Source organism: Choloepus didactylus, chromosome 4 (genome assembly GCF_015220235.1).
Source record: "Choloepus didactylus isolate mChoDid1 chromosome 4, mChoDid1.pri, whole genome shotgun sequence".
NCBI lineage: Eukaryota > Metazoa > Chordata > Mammalia > Pilosa > Megalonychidae > Choloepus > Choloepus didactylus.
Genome location: NC_051310.1, coordinates 139,186,622 through 139,212,740, shown reverse-complemented (window position 1 = coordinate 139,212,740; position 26,119 = coordinate 139,186,622). Strand labels below are relative to the sequence as shown.

The following is a 26,119-nucleotide window of genomic DNA, read 5'->3' as shown; positions in this document are numbered from 1 at the left end:
TGAGCATCTTTTCATGTGCTTTCTTGTCATCTCTTTATCTTCTTTGGAGATATGTCTATTCAAGTCTTTTGCCCATTTTTAAATGTGTTGTTTGTCTTTTTGTTAAGTTGAAGGATTTATTTATATATTCTGAATATTAAACCTTTATCAGATATGTGGTTTCCAAATATTTTCTTCCATTGTGTAGGTTGTCATTTTACTTTCATGATAAAGTCCGTTAAGGCACAAAAGTTTTTAATTTGATGAAGTCCCATTTATCTACTTTTTCTTTTGCTGCTTGTGCTTTGGGTGTAAAGTCTAAAAAACCACTGCCTAACACAAGGTACTGAAGATGCTTCCCTAACATTTTCTTCTAGGAGTATGATAGTTCTGATCTAATAATTAGGTCTCTCGTCCATTCTAGGCTGATTTTTGTATAAGGTGTGAAGTAGGGCCTCTACCTGTTTTTGTGAATAAAATTTACAAAACTTTTTTTGTAAAAAGGCACACCCATTCATTTATATACTGTCTATGGCTGCCTTTGTACTACAGTGGCATAGTTGACTAGCTGCCATAAAGAAAATATTTACTATCTCACCCTTTGAGAAAAAATTTTCCAACTTCTGCCTGATCATAAAATATATCATACACTTTAACTATGTAAGAGGCTCTATGGAAAACACAGGAGATAAAAGGATGAATAAGATGTTTTCTGCTCTCTAGGGGATTACCATCTAATAGGGAATTGGAAAGCAACAGAGAACTGTCCCTCTGTGCCAGACCCAGAAGATGAGTATGCATTTTCCAGGAAAAAGTAAAAAGCTTTCCAGGCAGAAGAAATAACATAAACAAAGACAGGTGTGAAAGTACATGGCATAATAAAAGAACATGTAAAGAGCAAGTAAAAGATTCATTCACTAAGTTTTATCTCTCAGAAAGTTAAGTCCACCAGAGTGCTCCTATGCCAGACAAGTCCTAAAATCCAGAGGCAACAGCCTCTTTAAGAACAACAATCAGATGCATTCTGTCGACAATCCCTTTCAATATGAACAAGTTAGGGTGCTCACTGCCTAGACATCCCTGAAGATGGAGAAAGAGATTCAGAGGAAGGGGCAGCAACAAACAAGGTAAGATTAACAAAGGTCTATGAATACTGAAACTTCATATAAAGTTATATAAATAAATATATATATATATTTAGATGCTGGGGTGTTGGAATAGCTGGAAGGAGGTAAATGCATGGTAGAACTGTAACCCATAACATGCTTTGAAATTTGCTCTACAGCTACTCGTTTAATTGTGCTTTGAAAGTCTTCACCTTTCTACATATATCCTATATTGCATAATAAGGAAAGAACTGAAACTGTGGAATGGCAACTCATAACTGCTTGTTGAGCTGTACATCAAAAGTTAACACCTTTCTGTATGTATGTTATATTTTACAATAATGGCAATAACTGAAGTTATGGAACTGTGACCCATGACATTCTTTTAAACTTGCTTTCTAACTACTTGTTACATCGTATTTTGAAAGTTATCACTGTTAGGTACATCTGTTAAAGTTCACAATTTAAAAATGCATTACAAAATAATAATAAAATAAAGAACGTGTAATCCAAGACTGTCCACGGTAACATACAGTGATGTCCTGACACAAGGCAGCAATAGGCAAACTTGGTCAGGTTGTAAAGAGTTTTATAAGCTTTGTTGCAGAATGTGGACATTTTACAGGCAATGTTAGCCTTCAAAGGTTTTAATGAAGGGAAGTAAGATGATAAAGCTGTTTTAGAAAAATAATTTTAGGGCTTTCAGATGGTGTAAATAGTTAATTCCATGCTTTAATGTACCCCCACCCCCACCCCCGCCAGCTCCAAACAACAGATGGGATTAAACACCAATAAGAAAAACCAAAAGGACCTAAACTCAAAGCCAAGATTAACATCTCCATGAATCACTGCTGAACAGAAACCGAGCAGTGCATAAAACTGTATCTATGGTCATGTTGGACTCTGAGCCCAAAAGTAGGGTGTGGTGTTTGGGAGTTCAGTTCCTGTAGGGTCACTGAAACCAGTATGAATCCAAGAAAAGGGGACCAGAGCCAGGGTGGATGAATAAAGAGGCTAACATAGGGCTGGAATGGAGCAGGGCTTATGTTCCATCCTGATCCATGAAAGGTTGGGAACAATAAGAAAAAAAAATGCTGGCAAATGCTACCTGGGACTATTAATCAATAGAAAGCAATGGGCCTACATAGACAGGAAGACACAGATAGTTTCGAGATGACAAATTGTGCCAGGCCACACACTGGTTGGCCTAGATCTGCTACACGCCCCCATATCCTATGAGGTATTATAAGACCCTTTTCTGGATTGGAAGTCAAGCATTCAAAGCAAGAAACCACAAAAAACAAAAGTTTAAACATAACAGGAAACTTAATAAACTTTAAGCAAAGAAATAATGGAGATAAAAGTAGAAGTTAATTGAAATAGACAAAGAAACAGCGGGGAAAATTAACAAAAACAAAAGCTGGTTCATTAAGATTAAACATAAAACAAAATTCTAGAAAGCTTTAGCAAATCAAAAAGAGAAGACAAAAAAGCAATATTAAGAATGAAAAAGGCTACAGATACAGATTTTTAAAAATTAAACCAAAAAGTTTGAAATGTTAATAAATTTTATATCTTGGATGACATGAAAAATTTCTCAAAAAAAATAAACATTTTTTGATTCAAAGACACCTGGAAAACCTAAGTACACTTATTATTACTAACAAAAATAAATCAAATGCTTAAAATCTGCATGGAAACAAAACAGTACAAAACAAAACAGTACAAAACACCCCCCTGACCCCCAAACAGTATTACAGGTGAGTTCTACTAAACATTCAAGGAATGGATAGTCTTCATATCTCACATAAACTGTTCCAAAGAATACAAAAAGAGAAGACACTCCTCATTTCATTAGACAACACTAGCAAAACCTGGATGCATGAAAAAAGAAAATTATAGGCCTATCACACTTTGGAACAGAGACTAAAAAACTCTAAATAAAATACTAGAAAAATAGAATCCAGGAATGTGTATGTATGTATATGAGTGTGAGTGAGGATGTGTTTTTGTACGTCAAAGCCAAGTAGTGGTATTCCAGAAATTCAAGGATAGTTAGCATAAGAAAACAAATTAATACAATGTGCCAAATTTACAGATTAAGTGAGAAAATCTACATGATTATTTGAATTGCTATAACTGATACAACTGAAGCATTTGATAAAACTGCACTCATTTTTAATAATAAAAAGGCAATTCAATTACTCTTAGAAAATTAGAAATAGAAAGGAATATCTTTAATCAAATAAAGAATATTTTGAAAAAAGTATAGCAAACATCATACTTAGTGAAGAAATAATACCAATATTGCCAGTAAAGTCAGGGAAAAGATAACAATGGCTGCCACCACCGTTTCTAGGCAATACTGTACATGGGAAACCATGGGAGGAAAGGAAACTGCAAAGAAGGAAAAACGAAAAAGATACCACAGAAAATAAGACCAGTTTAAAAGTTATTGCAAAAATCCAGGTAAGAGATGATTGTGATGACTTCATGAACTGGTTAGAAATGGTGGAAAGGAGAAGCTAAAAAAAATTCGAGACATTAAAAAATTAAGAAAGTTAAATAATTTTAAAATTTTAAGTTTTAACTGTCTATTTTCTGCATGATTCTTCTGTAAACCAACAAATGCTCTAATAAAAAAAACAAAAACAATACAAATTACTAAATTTTGACTTGGTAACCACATTCTCCCTGCTAATCTTCTCTGCATCATTCCAATTTTAGTATATGTGCTAAGAAAGCAAGCACAATTCACTAGGTTTTGAGAAGCCTAGTTCAGAATACTGGGAAGATGATCCTAATTTTTAAAAAAGAAAAAAAAAAAAAAAAGTCCAGGAGATCAAATGAAGGAAAACAAAATCTAGTGTGTGGAATACATTAGTAGAAAGCATATGTGAAATGCCTAGGACTGTGCCTGGTATATACTAGGTACAGAAAAAAAATGTTAATTCCTCTCCCTCATTTTCACCACTTCACAACTAATATTCATAATAAGTTATTCCCTCTCTAAAAGCAATTTTACACTACCCATTACCCATGACACAACTAGATTATAACAACACAGATGTTTAAATGAAACAAACTGAACTTACTGGTAAAAAGATTACTTCGTGAATTTTCCTTTGATGATTCCTTTGAAGATGAAATACCAATATGTACAATAAAAATGTATGGTGCATCTTGCCAAGTTTTCAATGGTTCATGCATTGCCTAGAGAGGAAAAAAGAGATCAAACCTTCAAGTCTTAAGAATTTAGAACACAGGTTAATAATACAATATGAAAACTTTGCTCTAGAAATCTCCTGTAACATGGTAGATTTCTTCACTTTCATCCATTAAAACAGTATACACAACAAAACAGAAATCTCATATATATAATAAAGTAGGTTAGATGATAAATTACTGAAGGCCAAGACATTTCATATCTTGTTTAACACAAAAACATACATTTTACTATATTTATTATTGGGAAAAACCCAACTAAATCCATTAAGTCAAAGTTGTGTTTAGCTAAACCATTCAGGATATCAGGTTATATTTTATACAGATGTCCTGAACAAACTAAGGAGAAAATCCATAATGACATCAATAAACAGGAATTATGAACATCAATTCCTGAATCTAATTCCCTTTGCTCAACGCCCTCCCCAAAACTAACAGAATTTCTGCTGACAAGGTCTTACATGTACATCCAAAATTTAGTCCTGGGTTAGTATATGTGTAAAGCAAGAGTCACTGTCCCATAAAGTTAAGAAAGTCAAGTTAACACCCTCCATGTTGATAGAACTGGCTACTCTGGAAGAATTTGATCTCTCAAGGTCAGTAAGCTTATGCATAGCTCTAGCAAAAGCCCTTCAAAGGATCTGTTGCCATACACGCTAGGGATGGACTACTGACCTTCACAACCACAAGACTAAGATACAAAGAGAAAGGAAAGGTACCTAGAAAACAATTGGTGTCTTCTTCCTAATGACTCAAAGGAAGTACTACTGACTTAAAACTTGCAACTTATCTTCTGCTCTTAAAAGGAGAAGCATTTATGTAGGGATTTCTGGATAAACTACTGTGGTGGTTTGAAGCTGTATGTATCCCCAAAAAATATGTTCTTAAATCTAATCCGTTCCTGTGAGTATAAACCCATTGTAAGTAGGACCTTTTGAGGAGGCTACTAAGGTGTGACCCACCTCATTCAGGATGGGTCTTATTCCTATTACTGGAGCCCTTTATAAGCAGAATGAAATTCAGACAAAGAGAAGGCCATGGAAGCAAGAAGCTGAAATCAACGAAACCCAGAAGAGAAGCAAGAAAACAGCAGACATCACTATCGTGCCATGTCATGTGGCAGAGGAGCCAAGGATTGCTGGCAGCCAGTCTTTGGAAAAAAAGCATCACTTTGATGATGCCTTTATTTGGGCATTTTCTCAGCTTCAAAACTGTAAGCTAATAAATTCCCTTTGTTCAAGCCAAACCATTTCATAGCATTTGCTTTAAGCAACCTAGGAAACTAAATCAGCTACAATGATCTATGAAATCCCTCAAAGTGGATACCAAATTTTGCACATTTATAAATTATCCTGGAGAGCCATACCTTTTGCCAAATCTCAAAAGATTCAACAACCGAAGAAAAGACTAACTGTTCTAAATTCATTTTCCCACGATACAAATCCAAAGTGTCAAACTAAGTAGATGAAACAATACTTCAGCTACACATTTTTTAGTTTACCTTAGTAAGAAAAGAATGTAAATGGCATGCCCTTCATCAGGTTGAAGAGGTTCCCTTCTATTCCTAGTTTGTTGATTGTTTTTTATCATGCAAGAGTGTTGGCTTTTATCAAATGCTTTTCTGCATCTATTGAGAGGATGGTGTGGTTTTCATGCTTCATTCTATTATTCACCCTTGCATCCCTGTGATAAATCCCAGTTGGTTATGATGCATAATTCTCTTAATATGCTGCTTGATTTGATTTGTAATATTTTGTTGAGGATTTCTGTATCTATATTCATGAGGTATATTGAAACCTAATTTTCTTTTCTTGTAATGTCTTTATCTGGTTTCAGATACCTGGCTCTAAGTCGTTAATTCTTTAAATGTTTGGTAGAATTCACCATTGAAGACATCTGGTCCTGGCTTTTCTTTGTTGGGAGCTTTTTGATCACTGATTCAATCTCTTTTCTTGTAGGGCTGTTGAGATTTTCTATTTCTTCTAGAGTAAGGTTTGGTAGTTTGCAATTTTCCAGGAATTTCTCCACTTCATCTAGATTTCCTAATTTACTGATGTACAAGCATTCACAGTATTCTTATAATCCTGTTTGGTTCTGTAAGGTCTGTAGTAATATCCACACGTAGAGTTCTGATTTTAGTCATCTGAGTCTTTTCTCTTTTGTTTTGGTCATTCTAGCTAAACGTTTGCCAATTTTGTTGATCTATTTAAAGAACCAATTTTTTGTTGCATTGATTCTCTATAGTTTTTCAATTTTCTTTTTCATATGTCTCTTCTCTAATATTTATTATTTATTTCCTTCTGCTAGTTTTGGGTGTAGCCTGCTTTTCTTTGTCCAGTTCCTTAAGAATTTGGTTTGGGACATTTCTTCTTTTTAGAATTTCCCTCTCAGCACTGCTTTCCTTGCATACTATAAGTTTTATGTTGTGTTTTCATTTTCATTCATCTCAGAGTATTTTCGAATGTCACTTCTAACTTCTTTGGTCTTGGTTGTTTAAAAATGTGTTGTCAATTTTCACATATCTGGGAATTTTCTAGTTCTCTGTTATTTAGTTTCATTGCATTATAGTCAGAGCAGATAATTTGCATAATTTCAATCTTTTTGAATGCACTGAGACTTGTTTTGTGGCTTAATATGTGGTCTATCCTGGAGATTGTTCAATGCACATTTAAGTAGAATGTGTATTCCGTTGTTGTTGGGTGGAATATTTGATGTATGTCTGTGATGTCTAGTTGGTGCTGTTCAAGGCTTTTTTTTTTTTTTTTTTTTTAATCTGTCTAGTTGTTCTACCCATTACTGAATGTGGAGTATTAAAAACTCCAAATTTTATTGTAAAACTGTCTTATTTCTCCCCTCAATTCTGTTCCTCTTTCCTGTTGTATTTTCAGGCTCTGTTGTTAGATATGTACATGTTTGTAATTGTTAATATCTTCTTGACAGAGTGACCCTTTCATCATTAGAAAATGTCCTTCTTTGTCTCTTGTAACAATTTTTGACTTAAAGTCACTTTGATATTAGTATAGCTATACCTTTTCTCTTTAGTTACTATTTCCATGGAATATCTTTTTCATCTTTTCACTTTCAACCTACAAGTGACTTCAATAGCATATACATGGATCAATTTTTAAAATCCATTCTGCCAATCTGTCTTTCAATTGGCAACTTTGTTCCATTTGCATTTAAGTTAATTACTGATAAGGAAAGACTTTTGCTATATGCCATTAGTGTTCTATATACACGTCACATCTTTTTTGTTCCTCAATACTTCCACTACTGCCCTAATTGAATTTCTGAGTAACTGATTTTTTTTCTAGTATTCTATTTTGTTGCCCTGTTATTTCCTTATCTGTATATTATCTACAAGATTATTTTTAGTGGATTATCTCTTGGGTTGCAATTAACTTAACTTTATAACAATCAAATTTGGATTGATACCAACATAGTTTCAATAAGCATAAAAAAATTCTGTTGTTTTACAGTTCTGCTCCCCCTTTTATGCTGTTGTTGCCCCATATTACATCTTTTTACACTTCCTGTCAAAAAAATATATTATAATATTGTTTTATGCATATCTCTTTTAAATCATAGGAAGAAAGCTACAAACAAAAATGCAAAAACTTTATACTTTGCTATGTATCTACCTTATGGTTGTTCTTTACTTCTTCATTTAGCTTTGAGTTACTCTCTAGTGAACACTCATTTCCACCTGAAAGACTCTCTTCAGCATTTCTAGTATGGCAAGTCTATTGGCAATGGACTCCCTCAGCTTTTGTTTACTGGGAATGTCTTAATTTCTCCCTCATTCTTGAAGGACAGTTTTTTGCTGAATATAGAATTCTTGGTTTACAGTTTTTCTTTCAGCACTTTAAAACTGTCATCCAAGTCCCTTCTGGCCTCCATGGATTCTGAAGAGAAATCAATGGTTACTCTTACTGAGGATCCCTTCCATATGATCAACTGATTTTTTTCATGCCGCTTTCAAGATTCTCTTTCTTTGGAATCTGACATTTTTACTAAGATGTGTCTAGTAATGCATCTTTTCAGACTATCCTATTTAGAGTTTGCTGGGCTTCTAGGATGTGCACATTAATGTTTTGCATCAAATTTGGGAATTTTTCAAATATTCTTTCTAATCCTTTCTTTCTCTTCTCGCCATTTGGGACTCCAATTATGCATATGTTGGTATGCCTGAAGGTGTCTCACAGGTCTCTTATGCTCACTTCATTCTTCTTCATTCTGCTTCTCAGACTGGACAATCAAAATTGACCTAAAATCAAGTGCCTATTCTTTCTTTTGTCTTATCAAATCTGCTGCTGAACCCCTTTGGTTAATTTTTCATTTCAATTACTGTACTTGCTGGGCTCCAGAATTTGTTTGGTTTCTGTGGTGGTCTGAAGCTATTATGTACCCCAGAAAAGCCCATGTTCTTTTAATCAGTTACTGTGGGTATACATCTATTGTGAGTGGAACCTTTTGATTAGGTTATTTCAATTGAGACGTTACCCACCACATTCAGGGTGGGTCTTCATTCTGTTGCTGGAGCCCTTCATAAGAGGACAAAACACATACAGAAGCTAAGAAATAAAATTAAGACAAGTTCATAAAGAAAAGCCCCCGAGAAGCTAAAAGAGGTCCCACAGAAGTTCAGGGAGGAAACCACTGGAAATAGGAGCTGAAGGCAATGAAACCTGGTCCAGAAAGATCAGCAGACCGGCCATGTGGCTTCCCACGTGACAGAAATGTCCCAGAAACCAGCAACCTTTCTTCAGAGAAGCTATCGTCCTGTTGATTCCTTAATTTGGATATTTTCAAGGCCTTAGAACTGTAGATTTGTAGCTAATAAAGCCCCATTGTAAAAGCCAACCCATTTCTGGTATACTGCATTCCAACAGCTTTAGCAAACTGAAACAGTTTCTTTTTATAACATCTCTATGTGATGAAACAGAGAACTCTGATTTCATTTATTCTTTGGTCATTGCTTCTTATAGCTCAGTGGCATATTTAACATGAGTGATTTATCATTTTTGTCTAATAAGTTCAATGCCTGGGCTTTCTTGGGAGCAGTATTTTTTTTTTTTTCCTGTCAATGGACTGTACTTTGTTGATTCTTTGCATTCCTTATAATTTTTTGTTGAAAACTGAACATTTTGAGTATTACAATGTGTCAACTGTGGAAATCAGATTCTCCCCTTTCTCCAGGGTTTGTTGTTACTTACTGTGGGTTGTTTTCTAGTTTAGTGACTTTCCTAAATTATTTTTGTAAAATCAGATATTTTTTCTTGTGTGTGTCCACTGAATTGTGTAGTCCATTAGCTTAACTGTCAGCTAGTGTTTTAATAAAAGAGCTCCTTAAACTCCTAAAGCCAAAAAAGAAAATAAGGCTCTCCCAGCCAGTATGAAAACTGGTTCTGTGTTGGAGCACTCCTTCAGCACTTAGCCAGGCCATTTACAACTCTGAATTATCTCTCACTTCCTGCTTGCGTGGGCCCAAAGGTCAACCAGAGGCAAAAGCTTATGGTCTTTTTAGGACTTTTCTAAACATGCATCCAGCCCTGGCCATGTGCATGGCCTTCTCAATTCCCTAGTATATGAAGGAACTTTAAAAGCCCTTATTTTCCCACATATTTCTTTTCCCAATTTCTTCCTTCTCAGGTTTTTTGGTCTGTCTATTGTTGTCCCAGCTCTTACCCCTCAGTCCTGACAAGATTCCAGAGATCTGCAACAGTTGAGTCTGATGGTTTTTGCCAGCTCATTAACTGCTTTTGTGGAAGAATGAAGCCATGGATTTTGCTACTGCACCATTTTCAGTGACATCACTCCTATTAGTTCTGTTTTACAGTGCAAGAATCCAAGGCATGAGAAAATAAGTAAGTTTTCCAAGAGAAATAGGAAGATGTGAAGTTAAATTTTGAATCTGGGGCATCTGACTCCAAAGTTTGTGGGTTTTTTTTTGTTTGTTTGTTTTGTTTTGAAATAAATTGAAAGTTATAGGAACAGTTGCAAAAACAATACTAATCCCATACACAGAATTCCATCAAACCCTAAGCCCTCTCCCCCAATAGCTCAATCCACCAACTTTAACATGCTGTCACATTGCTATTTCTTTCCCTCCCTATCATCCATCATCTATTGCTCTGTCTTCTCAACATATGAGAGCTAGCTGCACACATCCTTGAACATACACTACAATTCACATATACACTTCCCATGAACAAGAATATTCTTTTATGCAATCCCATTAAGCGCAGCTAAGAAGTACAGGAGATTCAACAATGATACAAAGCTTACATTCTATATTTCCTTTTCCTTATGTCTCAACTGTGTCCCTTTGAGCCACCTGTCCTCTATCCTCCAATACCATCCAAGTTCATCCTTGGCATTCAATTGTCATCAATTTAGATTTTTTTTTTTTCAGTTGTGGAAACATATATACAGCCTAAATCTTCCCATTCCGCCCCCTCCCTAGCCTTCCATTAGTGGGATTAATCACATTTAGAATGTTGTAATGCTCTTTCCCACTATCCATTACTAGAAATTTCCCTTCACTTCAAACAGCAACCCTACACTCATTTCTTAAATCCCCACTGCCCCTTCCCCCATTTCTCTTAACCCAAAATCTACTTTTCATCTCTATGGTTATATTCTCTGATAATTTCTTTGTGTTTACTGTGCGGCTTAAAATTAACCTCCTAAATCCATAACAATCTTGTTTTTCTTTGATACCACCTTCACTTCAATAGGACACATAAAATATGCTCCTATACTCCTCCATTGCCCTACCTTTATATAGTTGTCTAAAATTACATATTTTACATTGAGTTCAAAACCACTGATTTGTCATTAGAGTTTGTGTATTTTATCTCACGTAGGAAGTAAATAGTGGAGTTACAATTCAAAAATTATTGACTTCTATTTGTATTCCATTGTGGTTGGAGAATGTGCTTTGAGTAAATTCAATTTTTTTTTTTTTTAATTTCTTGAGGCTTGTTTTATGTCCCAGCTTATGGTCCCTTCTGGAGAAAGATCCGTGATCACTAGAGAAAAATGAGTGTCCTGGTGATGTAAGGTACTATATATGTCTGTTAAAATTCTCTATATCTCTTTTTCCTTTCTTTGTTTCTCTGTCTGTAGGGCTCCCTTTAGAATCTGAAGTAGGGCAGGTCTTTAATTGGCAAAGTCTCTCAGCATGTGTTTGTGAAAAATTTAAGCTCTCCCTCAAATCTGAAGGAGAGTTTTGCTGGATAAAGTATTCTTGGTTGGAAATTTTTCTCTCTCAGAATTTTAAATATGTCATGCCACTGCCTTCTCAACTCCATGGTGGCCACTGAGTAGTCACAACTTAGTCTTATGTTGTTTCCTTTGTATGTGGTGAATTGCTTTTCTCTTGCTGCTTTCAGAACTTGCTCCTTCTCTTCAGTATTTGACAGTGTGATCAGAATATGTCTCAGAGTGGGTTTATTTGGATTTATTCTATTTGGAGTTCGCCGGGCATTTATGCTTTGTGTATTTATATTGTGTAGAAGGTTTGGGAAGTTTTCCCCAACAATTTCTTTGAATACTCTTTCTAAACCTTTACCCTTCTGTTCCCCTTCTGGGACACCAATGAGTCTTAAGTTTGGATGTTTTATTTTATCTATCGTATCCCTGAGATCCATTTCGATTTTTTCGATTTTTTTCTCCATTCTTCCTTTTGTTCTTTCATTTTCTGTTCTGTGGACTTCTAGGACACTGAGATGTTGTTCAGCTTCCTCTAGTCTTGTATTGTGAATATCCGGAGTCCTTTTAATTTGGCCAACAGTTTCTTTTACTTCCATAAGATCTTCTATTTTTTTATTTACTCTTGCAATGTCTTCTTTATGTCACTTATATCCTAGGCCATGGTCTTCTTGATGTCCTTTAAATCCTCTGCCATGTTTTTGTTCCTCGATTGTAGTTCTTTGATTAATAGTGCAAGGTACTGTGTCTCTTCTGATACCTTGATTTGTGTGCTTGGAGTTGGATTCTCCATATCGTCTGGTTTTATCATATGCATTGAGATTTTCTGTTGTTTTTGGCCTCTTGGCATTTGCTTTGCTTGATAGGGTTCTTTCAAGTTGTAAAAAAATTACCTATCTAGTTTTTCAGAAACACAGTTTGGTGGCGTACACTTTCTCTAACTAATCAGCAGATGGCGTCTGTGAGTCACCTATACCCCTCAAGTCAGTTCTCAACCTTCCTGAATGTGGGGCATGTGTACGGGTGGCCACGGAGGCAGCTTTAATATTCAAATCCCCCAGGTACCCAGAGATTCAAGGCCACCGCAAGAGTCTAAGCCTTCATTTCATTTCAGCCCCAGACCCTCTTTCTCGCTGTCCCACAAACCACTGGACTTGGCATAGTGTCCCTGGGTTCTCCAAGCGGGTCCCCTGCTCAGCTGCAATCCTCCAGTACCTCTGCGGACGGAATGCCGTGCTACGTCACCAGTGCACGCCATCCCTTATGGGAGGCCCCGGGCCACCGGGCCATGCAGGGACGCTTTCAGCCTGATGCAAAGATGGCCAAATGGGGCGTCTCAACACCCCTCTCCTCGCACAGTTCCTCCTTCCCAGCTCCGGGACAACTGGCGAGGCTCTGGGCTGTGGGCACAGCCATGAGCAGGAGTTTATCCAGCCCTCCGGGGAGCCAGCTGCTAGCCGCGGGGTTTCTTTCTGCTTCCGGCTCTCCTCTCCATTCCCCTGGCCTCAAGAGTACCTGCAGTGGGCTATCTTCCAGGCCAGATACCAAGAGGCCGGCCCAGCCCCCTCTTGTTGTGTTTTACTGCGTGGTTCCCACTATCGCAGCTGCACCTGGGTTTTTCCCTTTTTTTTTTTTTTTTTTTTTTTTAAAGAGCCAGTTGGTCTCCAAATGCCAAACCCTGGCTTCCCCAGACTGCTACACGGCTGCGGGTCTTCCAGCCAGCTTACTCACTCGTTTCAGAATGCAGACTCCCAGTTTCACCAAGTATACAGCCCCTGTGGAACTAGCAGATCTCGTCCAGCTGGTGCATCGCTGTAACCGGTATTCTGGGTCACTTTCTGGTTTTTATCTAGTGTTTTTCACGGAGGTGTTTTTTTTGCCCTGTCTCACCTAGCCGCGATCTTAGTTTCTCCCTCCAAAGCTTGTGCTTTTAACTGCCAAACTTGATATTATTTATCTTGGCACTGATATTTAAAATGCATATTGAATTCAAATTTATATCACTTAGGATTTTCTAATAAAAATAATGATAAAACAGAATATTATGCAAGGTATATTTATCATGGTATTAACTATGAGTTATTTACACTCTGTCTCCATGATAATTGAGGCAAAAATTGTAACTTCCCTTCAAGAGAACTTTTTCTAACCCCATCAGCATTTAGTAGGGTGAGAAAATTCAAGCTTTATAGGTAATTCAGTTAGAAGGATACACTACAAAGGTGGTTTTATTCCCAATACATTTAGCTTATATTTTTGATTAAGCACTCCTGTGTCAAGATCATGATGATAAACACAGCATAATACTGCTTAAATTGAATTAGAAAACTGAGTTAAACAAATGAGTAAAAGCTTTCTCTTTTATCAACTTTTCTTCAGGAAAGCGACAGTGAGAAGACCTTTTCTCCTCATATTTATATATTTTATAAGAGCTTTAAAAAATGGAGTAAGGGAAACGAACTTCTGGGTATCCTTTAAATAGGATTACAAGCAATTCTCCTTTTAGGCCAAATATTCAGAAACAAAAGACCAAGGACAGATAATTCTTTTGACTTCTTTCGACTACAATCTAACTAAATATTTCTAAGTATTAGTTGTAATATTCCACAGGTTCATCTTTCAGTCAGCTTTGAGCACTAGAAACTGGAGTCAAGCTTTGAGTAAAACTTAAAAGTATATTATGCCCAGAATAGAAGAGAATAAAGCACAAATACAACCAGACAAAATTGATATAAATGAATGTTCAGTGTCACCAAAACTTTTAAAAATTATAACGTATAAGAACATGTTGTTACTTTTATTTGACAAATTGTATAAAATCTGTTTTAAACAATAGCAGCCACTATTGGTGAAGAAAGACAGTCACTCTCCCTGTCTTGGGACCATAATATGCAACAACTTTTCTGAAGAGCAATTCAACAAGTCACAGGAAAAAGACTTTTAAGCTACAACTAGACATTATGAATATGACATTATGCGTAACAGTTAACATGTGGGAACTAAAATATTTATCAAATGGGATTTTTATTATAAAAATCATGATAAAATGGAATACTATGCAACCATGAAAAGGTGAGGTCGTGTTCTATGTACCAATTTGGAAAAAAACATTTTGTTAAATAAAAGGAAAAAATTACACAACAGTATGCATAATACGAACCCATCTTGGTTAATATGCATGTGGTCTGTGTTATCAAACCAAACTGCTAGAAAATAAAATAACAAAGGATTTTTACTTTTATGATACAGAATGGAAAATTCTAACTAGCATGGAATTCTTTTGAAATAAAAAAATACTTAAAAACAATTGTAGTTACAAGAATATTCACTGCTTTAAAAGTGCAAGACAATGAAACATGCAAATAGAGTTTGTTAACAAATTACAATGTGCTTGTAGAAAAACTACTATACAGACATTTGAATAATGGAGCAATACAACATTTTACTGAACTAGAAAGATGCCCATGTTATACTGCTAAGTTTAAAAAATAAAGGTGGCAAGATTATAAGTACTGTAGGATACCCATTTTTAAATATGCACATAGATAAAACACTAGAAAATATAGTAATTCAGTGTGGTAGTACTATGGACGACTATTTTCTTCTTTTTATCTTATATAATCTTTTGTGTATTTTAATAAGAAAACAGCCAATGGAAATCTTGTATTTATTTTAGTTTTTTTTCCCAGAAGAAAAATTAATGAACACTCCGTGCCTAACTCATTTTCCAGTTAAAATGCCGTAAAACTAAAATCAGGTAGCGGGAGTGGGAACATTTTTGGAATGTTCTGGCCACAGGACAAACGTAGAGCCCTGCAGCAAAAGGTGGAAGACTTACTGGTTAAAAGTCATTTGGAATGTTCCCTCAACTTATTCATAAAGGCAAAAAGAACACTGGCAAAAACTGTCAATGAACTTTTTTACAAACTATTGAAATTAACTAAAAGCTTGTAACAATACAGAAGTTATTTAAGGACAGCAGCCGAATTTTGGCAAGAAAAGCAGGCTTATGTTGTTTTAGCTTACCCTAATACCATCCTCTTCACCCAAGTTCTTTGAAGTCAGTGGCCTCACAACTATGAAAGCTGTAAAAACCAGCAGCTTGGCAGCCACTGGAAAATACAGAACAGGTTTGTAGCTACCAAAAAGCTCAACTGCCAGAGGTATCTGGCAGATGGCTGAGAAGCTCCATTCTCACTGCCTGTCTTTATTTGATCTAACTCAGTTTACTCTGTATAAACAATCCAATCCTTAAAGCATTTGATGAAAAAAATTAGTGGCAATTGTTAAATATCACAGGTGCTTCAGGCAGTGTTGGGACTGTCAAGAAGTGGGCCCAAAACTTAAAATCAAAAATTGGAGAATGGTATATCCATAGGGGCTCTGAATAGCTCCAAAATATTCCTGGAAATATAAAAGGACATTCATATAGTGCAGGAATATATACACATGCCCAGGGCTGTGCACATGCCCAGCACAGACCTGAATAGGTCTTAATCACTCAACTGAGACTGGTTTGAGGCTCTGTGAAAGCAGAAAGTAAAGGCAAAATAGAGCCTCAGGTGTTTTGAAGGAGGGCCGCAGGACACACATAGAGCCCTGCAGCAAAAGCTGGAAGACTTACTGGTTAAAAGTCATTTGAGGAAATCTCTGTGCAATCAGTAGCATTTCTAAGCAAACTGAGGAAGGACTTTAGCAGCTGCACTTGGCAAAGAGTACAGATTTTAGAGAATTATTCCAATAAAATTTCATTAAACAAACAGGAACAACACCAACAAACAGCAACAAAAAAACCCTCGGAATTGGGGAATGCTATTTCCATAGTTGCCATATTTTATTATTTTAAATGCACAGATATCAACAAAAAATGACAAGGTATTCAAAGAAAAAAGAAAATGTGGCCCATACACAGAATATACAGCAGTCGACAGAAATTCTGGAGTTGAAAAGTAAGACAACTGAAAATAAAAATTAACTAGAAGGGAGAACCTGATATGGCAGCTAGGCAAGACAGGGCAAAAAAACACCTCTGAGAAAAACACTAGATAAAAACCAGAAAGTGACCCACAACACCACTTCCAGCATAGCACAAGCCAGACAAGGTCTGCTAAATCCACAGGGAACGTGCATTCAGTGAAACCAGGAGTCTGCATTCTGAAACGAGTGAGTAAGCTGGCTGAAAGTCCGGCGGCCACGCTGTGGTGTGTGGAAACAGCAGGCTGGCATTTGGAGACGGACTAGTTCTTTAAAAAACAAAAAAGAAAAAGCCCGGGAGGGGCTGCAGATATGACGGGGAGAGCCGCACACTGAAGCACGACGGGAGTGGGCTGGGCTAATGCCTCAGTGTCTGGCGTGGAGGATACCCCTTCCTGCATCCGCTGCTGATTGTCTCGATACCAGGGGAGCAGAGGGGAGCCAAAAGGAGAAAAAAAACACATTCCTTGCAGCCATTCCCCCAGCAGGCAAGGGATGCTCCTGCCCAGGCCAGACCCACAGCCCAGAGCCGCACCAAGAAACCCAGTGCGACAGGGAGCCTTTCCCGCAGCACTGCACACACGCCACAATATCGGCCATGTACAGTGGCCTTTAGTGCACCCACAGCTGATTGTCCCGGAACTGGGAGGGCGGAACTGTGCGAAAAGGGGGAAGTTAACACGTCCCATTCAACCATCTTTGAAGCGGGATAGGAATGCCCCTGCATGGCCCGGCGACCCAGGGCTTCCCGGGAGGCTGACGTGGACTTGTGACGTGGCACAGCCCTCCCTCAGCAGAGGTCCTGGAAGAGCACAGCTGCGAAGGGGAACCCGCTCAGAAACCCCAGGGACCCTACGCGAATACCAAGGACTTGTGGGTCAGGGCAGAGACAATCTGTGGAAAGATTGAAATGAAGGCTTAGGCTCCTGCAACAGCCTTAAATCTCCGGGGACACCTGGGAGGTTTGATTATTAAAGCTGCCCTTCCTCCCTAACCACCCAGCCATATGCCCCACATTCCGGGTGGACAGCACTAACAACACACTCAAACTTGGTGCACCAATTAGACCCAACAAGAAACAGACCCCCACAAACCACAAAGACAAAGTGGGGAAGAACTGACTTGAGGGGATTAGGTGACTCACAGACGCCATCTGCTGGTTAGTTAGAGAAACCAAGCTGCAGTTCCGATAAATTAGGGATCAAGTAAAGCAAATGCCAAGAGGCCAAAAACAACAGAAATCTTAAAGCATATGATAAAACCAGACAATATGGAGAACCCAAATCCAAACATCCAAATCAAAAGATCAGAAGACACACAGTATTTGGCACAATTAATCAAAGAACTACAGACAGGCAACAAGAGCATGGCACAGGATATAAAAGACATGAAGAAGAGCATGGCACAGGATATAAAGGACATAAATAGACCCTAGAAGAGCACAAAACAGAAAGTTCAAGAGTAAATAAAAAAATAGAAGATCTTATGGAAATTAAAGCAACTGTAGGCCAAATTAAAGACTCTGGACACTCACAATACAAGATTAGAGAAAGCTGAACAACAACTCAGCATCCTCAAGGACCACAGAACAGAAAATGACAGAACAAAAGAAAGAATGGGGAAAAAAATCAAAAAAATTGAAATGGATCTCAGGGATACAATAGATAAAATAAAATGTCCAAATGTGAGACTCATTGGGGTCCCAGAAGGGGAAGAAAAGGGTAAAGTTCTAGAAAGAGTATTCAAAGAAATTGTTGGGGAAAACTTCCCAAACCTTCTACACAATATAAGTACACAAAGCATAAATGCCCAGTGAACTCCAAATAGAATAAATCCAAATAAACCCACTCCAAGACATATTCTGATCACACTGTCAAATACTGAAGAGAAGGAGCAAGTTCTGAGAGCAGCAAGAGAAAAGCAATTCACCACATACAAAGGAAACAACATAACACTAAGTTGTGACTACTCAGTGGCCACCATGGAGTTGAGAAGGCAGTGGCATGACATATTTAAAATTCTGAGAGAGAAACATTTCCAACCAAGAATACTTTATCCAGCAAAACTCTTCTTCAGATTTGAGGGAGAGCTTAAATTTTTCACAGACAAACAAATGCTGAGAGATTTTGCTAATAAAAGACCTGCTCTACTTCAGATACTAAAGGGAGCCCTACTGACAGAAAAACAAAGAAAGGAGAGAGAGATATAGAGAATTTTAACAGACATATATAGAACATTACATCCCAGGTCACTGGAACACACATTCTTCTCTAGTGATCACGGATCTTTCTCCAGAATGGACCATATGCTGGGACATAAAAAAAAAAAAGCCTCAATAAATTAGAAAAAAAAAAAAATGAATTTGTTCAAAGCACATTCTCTGACCACAATGGAATACAAATAGAAGTCAATAACCATCAGAGACTTGGAGAAATCACAAACACCTAGAGGGTAAAAATTAAGGGGAGATGAAAACATTCCCGGATAATCAAAAGCTGAGGGACTTCATCACCAGTAGATCAGTCCTATAAGAAAAGTTAAAGGGAGCTGAGAAGACTGAAAGGAAAGGACACTGAACAACTGACTGAAACTACATGAAGAAATAAAGATAACCAGTAAAGAACACATGGTAAATATAAATACCAATACTACCGTATTTTTGATTTACTATTTACTTCCTACAGGATCTAAAATACATAAACTCTAATGATTAATCAGTGGTTTTGAACTCAATGTAAAATATGTAATTTTTGACAAGAACTACATAAAGGTGGGGGAATGAGGGAGTAAAGGAACATAGTGCGTGTCATATTGAAGTTAAGATGGTATCAAAGAAAAACAAGACTGTTACAGATTTAAGATGTTAAATTTAAGCCCCACAGTAAACACAAAGAAAGTATCAGAGAATATGACCATAGAGATGAAAAGTAGAGTAGGGGTTCTGAGAAGTGGGGGAAGGGGCAATGAGGAGTTAAGAAATGAGTGTAGGGTTTCTGTTAGGGGTGAAAGGAAACTTTTAGAAATGGACGGTGGGAATGTGATAGCACTGTAACATTTTAAATGTGATTAATTCCACTAATGGAATGCAAGGGAGGGGGTGGAATGGGAAGATTTAGGCTGTATGTATGTTTCCACAACTGGAAAAAAAGGAAAAAAAAAAGTCTAAATAGATGACAATTAAATGCCAAGGATGATCCTGGATGGGATCTGAGGATGGAGGAGAGGAGGGTCAAAGGGACATAGATGGGACATAAAGGAAATATAGACTGTAAGCTTTGTATCAATGTTGAATTTCTTAAATTCTTAGCTGCGCTTAATGGGATTGCATAAAAGAATGTTCTTGTCCATGGGAAAGGTATATGTGAATTGTAGTGTTTGTTCAAAGATGTGTGCAGCTTGCTCTCATATGTTGAGAAGACAGAGCAATAGATGATGGATGATAGATAGGGAGGGAGGGAGAGAGGAAGAGAGGGAGGGAAAGAAAGAAATGGTGGTGGGACAGGATGTTAAAGATGGTGGATTGGGATATCAGGGGAGGGGGGTCGGGATATGCCGGGGTTCTATGTATCGGGTTTGAACTGTTTTTGCAACTGTTTCTGTAAGTTTGAATTTATTTCAAAATAAAATTTCTTAAAAAAAAAAAATTAACTAGAAAAACTCAACAGCATATGTGAACAAGCAGCAGAAAGAATCAGCAAACTTTAAGAGAGGCTCATTGAGATTATCCAATCTGAGGAAGAAAATATAAAATGATGAAGAAAAATTAACAAGAGCCTCAAGACCATTCAGGATACCAACATAAGCATAATCAGAGTGTCTCAGAGGAAATAAGAAAGAGAAAAGGGCAGAAAGAATATTGGAAGAAATAATGGCTGAAAAATTCCGAAGTTTGATACAAAACATAAATCTACACATCCAAGGTGCTCAAGAACTTCCAAGCATACACACCTTATGGCAGCAGTATTCACGTTCTGCCGTGGATGAAGATGGCTAAAGGGTACATCAACTGACAAATAAAATGGTGAACTGTGGTGTATACATACAATAGAATATTGAGCGACTGCAAGAAAGAATGATGTTATAAGGCATGCAACTAGGTGAATGGATCTCCAGGACAGCATTTTGAGTGAAATAAGCCAGAAACGAAAAGACAAACATAATAATACCACACTAATACGGACTAACTATAATGTGCAACCTCTAAGAATTGACTCTTAGAGCACAGGTTATCAGGGGAAGCATTACCATAAGGGTCCCTAAACTATAAGCATTTCCATTTACAATAGCAGCTAAAAGAATCAAATATCTAGGAATAAATTTAACCAAGGATGTAATGGACTTATACATGGAAAAGAACAAAACTTTGCTAAATGAATTAAAAGAAGATCTAAATAAATGGAAGGACATTCATACTCATGGATTGGAAGATTAAATATTGTCAAGATGTCAATTCTACCCAAAATGGTTTACAGATACAACACAACCCCAATCAACATTCCAACACCCTTCTTTGCAGAAAAGGAAAAGCCAATCATGAAATTTACTTGGAAGGGTAAAGGGTCCCAAATAGTCAAAACCATCTTGGAAAAGAAGATTGATGTTGGAGGCCTCACACTTCCTGACTTTAAAGCATATTACAAAGATATAGTGCTCAAAAAGGCATGGTACTGGCACAAGTAGAGACCAATGGAATAGAATTGAGAGTTCAGAGATATGCACATGATCATCTCAATAAATGAAAAAACATTTGACCAAATTCAACACCCTTTAGGTAAATATACAAATAACATCATTCTTAATGGTAAAAAATTAGATGATTTTGCCCTAAGATTAGGAACAAGACAAGGCTGTCCACTACTGCCACTTCTATTCAATTTTTCACTGAAGCTTCTAGACAGGGCAATTATGCAAGTAAGAAATAAAAGGCATCCAAATTGGAAAAAAAGAAGTAAAACTACCTCTCTTCACAGTTGATGATGTATGTACAAATTCCTAAAAACTCCTAAAAACACATACACACACACACACACACACACACACACACACACACACACACACGAACTATTAGTATAATGAGTTCAGCAATGCTGCAGGACACAAGATCAAAGTACAAAAATCAACTGCATTTCTATATACTTGGAAAAAAGGATTATTACACTTAGTATAGAAAAATATAAAATACTGAGAAATAATACAAATAAGGTGACAGACTTTTATACTGAAAACTATAAACACATAGTTGAAAAAAATTAACAAAGGTTGAAATAAATGGAAAGACATTCCATGTTCATGGTTTGGAAACACTTGGTATTGTTAAAATGGCAGTAACTCCCCAAAACTGATCTATAGATTCTACATAATCCCTATCAAAATCCCAACTGACTTTCTTTGCAGAAATTGATAAGGTAATTCTAAAATTCTTATAGAATGCAAGGGACCCAGAATAGCCACAATATTTGGAGGACATAAATCTCCCAATTTCAAAACTTACTACAAACCTACAACCAGACAGTGTGGTGGTACTGGTACAGGGATAGATATAAAGATCAACGGAATAGAACTGAGAATCAAGAAATTGAGAAGTGAGAATCAAGAAACATTCACATTTACATTCAATTGATTTTGACAATGGTACTAAATCCATTCAATGGGAAAAGAATATTCTTCAACAAAAATGGTGCTGGGAAAACTGGATATCCACATGAAAAAGACGAAGCTGGACTCATACTTCAGACCATATACCAAATTAATTCAAAACGATCAATGACCTAAATCTAAGAACTAAAACAATAAAACTCTTAGAAGAAAACCTAGAGGTAAATATCTTCGAGACCTTGGATTAAGCAATGGTTTTTTTAGATAAAGAAGCACAAGCAATAAAATAAAAATTAGATCAATTTGACTTCATCAAAATTTAAAATTTTTCTGCAAAGGAAAGTAAAAAGAAAGTAGGAAAAAAAAAAAAAAAACCCTCACAGAATGGGAGAAAATATTTGCAAATCAAGTATTTGATAAGGATCCAGTATCCAGAACATATTAAAAAGTTTTACAACTCAACAACAAAAAGACAAGCAACCCAATTAAAAACCAGGCAAGAGATCTGAACAGAAAGTTCTTCAAGGATGATATACAAATGGCCAACAAGCACATGAAAAGATGCTCAACATCATCAGTCATTAGGGAAATGCAAATCATAGCCAAATGAGATACCACTTCACTCCCACTAAGATGGCTATCATTAAAAAAAAATAGAAAATAAGTGTTGATGAGGATGTGGAGAAAACTGGAACACTCATACTTGGCTGGTGGGAACAAAACATTGGTGAAGCTGCTGTGAAAGTCTGGCAGGTTCTCAAAAAGTTAAAAACAGAGCTACCCTATAACCCAGCAATTCCCCTCCTAAGTATACACCCAAGAGAAGTGAAAACATGTATCGACACAAAACTTGAATGTTCACAGCAGCACTTTCATAATAGCCAAAAAAGAGGAAACAACTCAAAAGACTGATAAATGGATAAACAATATGGGATATATCTGTGCAAAGAAATAATATTCAGCCATAAAAAGGAATGAAGTACTAATGCATGCTACAACATGGATGAACCTGGAAAACGTTATGCTAAGTAAATTAAGCCATACAAAAGGCCACACAGTATACAATTCCTTTTATATGAAATGTCCAGAACAGGCAAATCCATAGAGATACAAAGTAGATCAGTAATTGCCAGTGGCTGGGGTAAGAGAGGAATAGGGAGTGATGGCTAATGAGTAAAAAGATTTTTTGGGGGTGTGATGAAAACGTTCTGGAATTAGTGGTGGTGGTTGCACAACTCTATGAACATACTAAAAACCACTCAATTGTACATTTTACAGCCAATAAGGTTTTTTTTGTTTTTGTTTTTTAAAGAAATCCTTCAACCCAACAACAAAAAGCTCTAAATAAACAGGGTTCCTTTACTGGAATGATGGAAATGTTGTGGTAATGGATGTGGTGACACTACACACAACATACACAGTAGACTTTTAACATGTTTCACTGGTTAGCAACATGACAGCATAAGTAAGATAAAAACTGATCTCAATTGTACATTTCAAAAGGGTAAAATTTATGACATATGTATTATATCTTAATAAAGCTGTTAGACAATTAAAAACTTTGATCATTTTCTAAAAAGCATGACCCAACATGGATAACTTGTAGAATAAAATTATCATCCTCCCTACCTTTCTTCTTTTATATTTTTAACTGGCAAAGTTTTGAGGAATACATTATTATGAATTAGAAAGTGAAATAAACATCCATATAATGTGTATTTGTGAAGATTTAAAGCATAGGCTTCAACCTTATTTCAGTTTTACAAACTTTGTCCCAATTATATTTAAACACAAAATATTTTTAGGTGGAGTTGAAGGTTCTTTTAATAAGTCTCTTCCTGTTTACAAATAACATTTATTGAAGGAGAGAGAGATAATTTCAAAATCAATACATGTTTATTGCAGAAAATACAGAAAATACTGAAAACACAAAGAAGAAAACTAAAATCACTCATAATAGCATTATCCAGAGACAACCATCATGATCAGCCTTCTGGTGTATAACTTCCATTCTCTAAGTTACTTTTTAAATGTTAGCACACTAAGAGAATAATTTAAAAATACACAAACAAAAGAAAACTGAAATATCTGTTCACCACCCCAAATTCCCAAATACACTTACAGATTTATCTCCAATAACGGTAAGATTTGTTCCGTTCTCCTTAGCCTTTAAATATTAAAAAAAAAAAAAAAAAAAAAAAAAGGAATTCAGAATTGTTACTTTACTGTCAAAAATTCATGATAACCAGAAAAAGAATTACCTCCTGTTTTTCTCCTAAAAGAGGCAGTCGTACAAAATCGCCAGAAAAGCTCTATAAAACAAATATAAACTAAAATTAGTGAAAAATTTTATAATACTAGCAAAAAGCATAGCTCAAAACACACTCCTTTTATCCAGTGTATGGATGGATGAGTAGAAAAATGGGGACAAAAACTAAATGAAAAATAAGGTGGGATGGTGAGGATGGAATGATTTGGGCATTTTTTTTTAACTTTTATTTTTTATTCCTATTTTCATTCTTTTTGGTGTAAGGAAAATGTTCAAAACTTGATTGCAGTGATGAATGTACAACTATATGATGGTACTGCGAACAGCTGACTGTACAACATGGATGATTATATGGTATGTGAATATATCTCAATAAAACTGAATTTAAAAAAACAAACATAGAAATGCTTACAGCAAAACATAATACTTTAACAGTAAATATAATAATATGGCATAGGCATTAGCATTTCCAATTAACCACAAATAAGTAAATAAAACCCTGCCAGGAACTAAAAAAATATCAAATCCAATTGCCCACACAATTTTTCTATAAGAATTATAGACATTTAGGACAAACAAGACCTTAACCGTAAGATACATGCTTATGATAAAGGGATCTCAAGACAAGTTCCCTCTAATTTTACAGATGAGAAAACTGAGGCTCAAAGCTCTTAAAACTTTAGAAGCAGAAATGGGATTTGAACCTAAGATTCCTCTCTTAGGTTCACTGATCCTTCCACCACATTACACTCCCTGCCAGTAAAAATAAACTACACTAATTACCTTTCCTACCAGTTATCAGTAGATGAAGCATTCTCCTTACTAGAGTGTATAATTTAAGTCTGTTACATTAGACTGGAGGAGAGAAAATCTTACCAAAGGGACATATGCCAAGACACTGGAAGGATTATAGCATATCTAAAAGCAGTAAACCTTGGGCAGCAGGATGCAACAAGTACAGGCATACCTCGGAGATATTGCGGGTTCAGTTCCAGACCACCATAATAAAGCAAATATCACAGTAAAGCAAGTCACAGAGCATATAAAAGTTTACACTATATCGTAATCTATTAAGTGTGCAATAGTATTGTGTTTAAAAAAACAATGTACATACCTTAATTAAAATGTGACACAGAGACACGAAGTGAGCACATGCTATTGAAAAAATGGTGCCAATAGATTTGCTCGCCACAGGGTTACCACAAACCTTCAATGTGTAAAAAATGCAGTATCTGTGAAGCGCAATAAGGCAAAGCACAATAAAACGAGGTATGCCTGTAGCTTTCCATAATCAAATTTTTAAAGGGCCAACCAATCCTCCTAGCCTGGAGGATAAATTTGAAGAATCAACAGAAATCATAGCAACTACTCAATATTACATCTTTCCTAGCTTTCCTTTTCTACTATTCCTCCAACATTTTAAGCTATTTTCTTTTCCCTACAAGTCCATAAAACCTCAGCTATGACAAGTACTCAATCCCTATAGTCCAATTATCAATTACCTCACCTACTTTTCAATAAATTATTAAAGTCTTCATTATCAATAAACTTTAATTCCAATAACTAAGCAGAAAATCTAGCTTCCCATGACTTGCTTGCCTCTTTAAAGCAATTTGCTAAATATTCGTTCGTAATTTTTAAATGCAGCAAGAACAAAGCAAAGGCTTTAGTCACAATAAATACTTTCAATATATATAAAATAATTTCCTTTCTCTCAAAAAACTGGTGTTAGAACCTTTTTCTAAGGAAACAGAAT

At 36.2% G+C, this 26,119-nt stretch overlaps 1 protein-coding gene and 1 non-coding gene across 9 annotated transcripts in view; both read right to left on the bottom strand.

Moving 5' to 3' along the window:
• TMEM87A (transmembrane protein 87A) overlaps positions 1 to 26,119 on the bottom strand; it is a 62,299-nt gene that overhangs the window by 26,301 nt on the left and 9,879 nt on the right. For 7 of the 8 annotated variants that reach the window (XM_037834211.1, XM_037834212.1, XM_037834209.1 and 4 more), the window contains 3 exons: positions 24,356 to 24,406; positions 24,217 to 24,261; positions 4,181 to 4,298 (listed from right to left, as the gene is read on the bottom strand). In XM_037834211.1, the coding sequence (XP_037690139.1) occupies positions 4,181 to 4,298; positions 24,217 to 24,261; positions 24,356 to 24,406 (214 nt within the window). The remainder of the gene's footprint in view (positions 1 to 4,180; positions 4,299 to 24,216; positions 24,262 to 24,355; positions 24,407 to 26,119) is intronic. The other variant, XM_037834213.1, reaches the window with a different exon arrangement.
• LOC119533565 lies at positions 3,733 to 3,836 on the bottom strand. Its single transcript, XR_005216690.1, has one exon. It is a non-coding gene; the product is annotated as a U6 spliceosomal RNA (small nuclear RNA).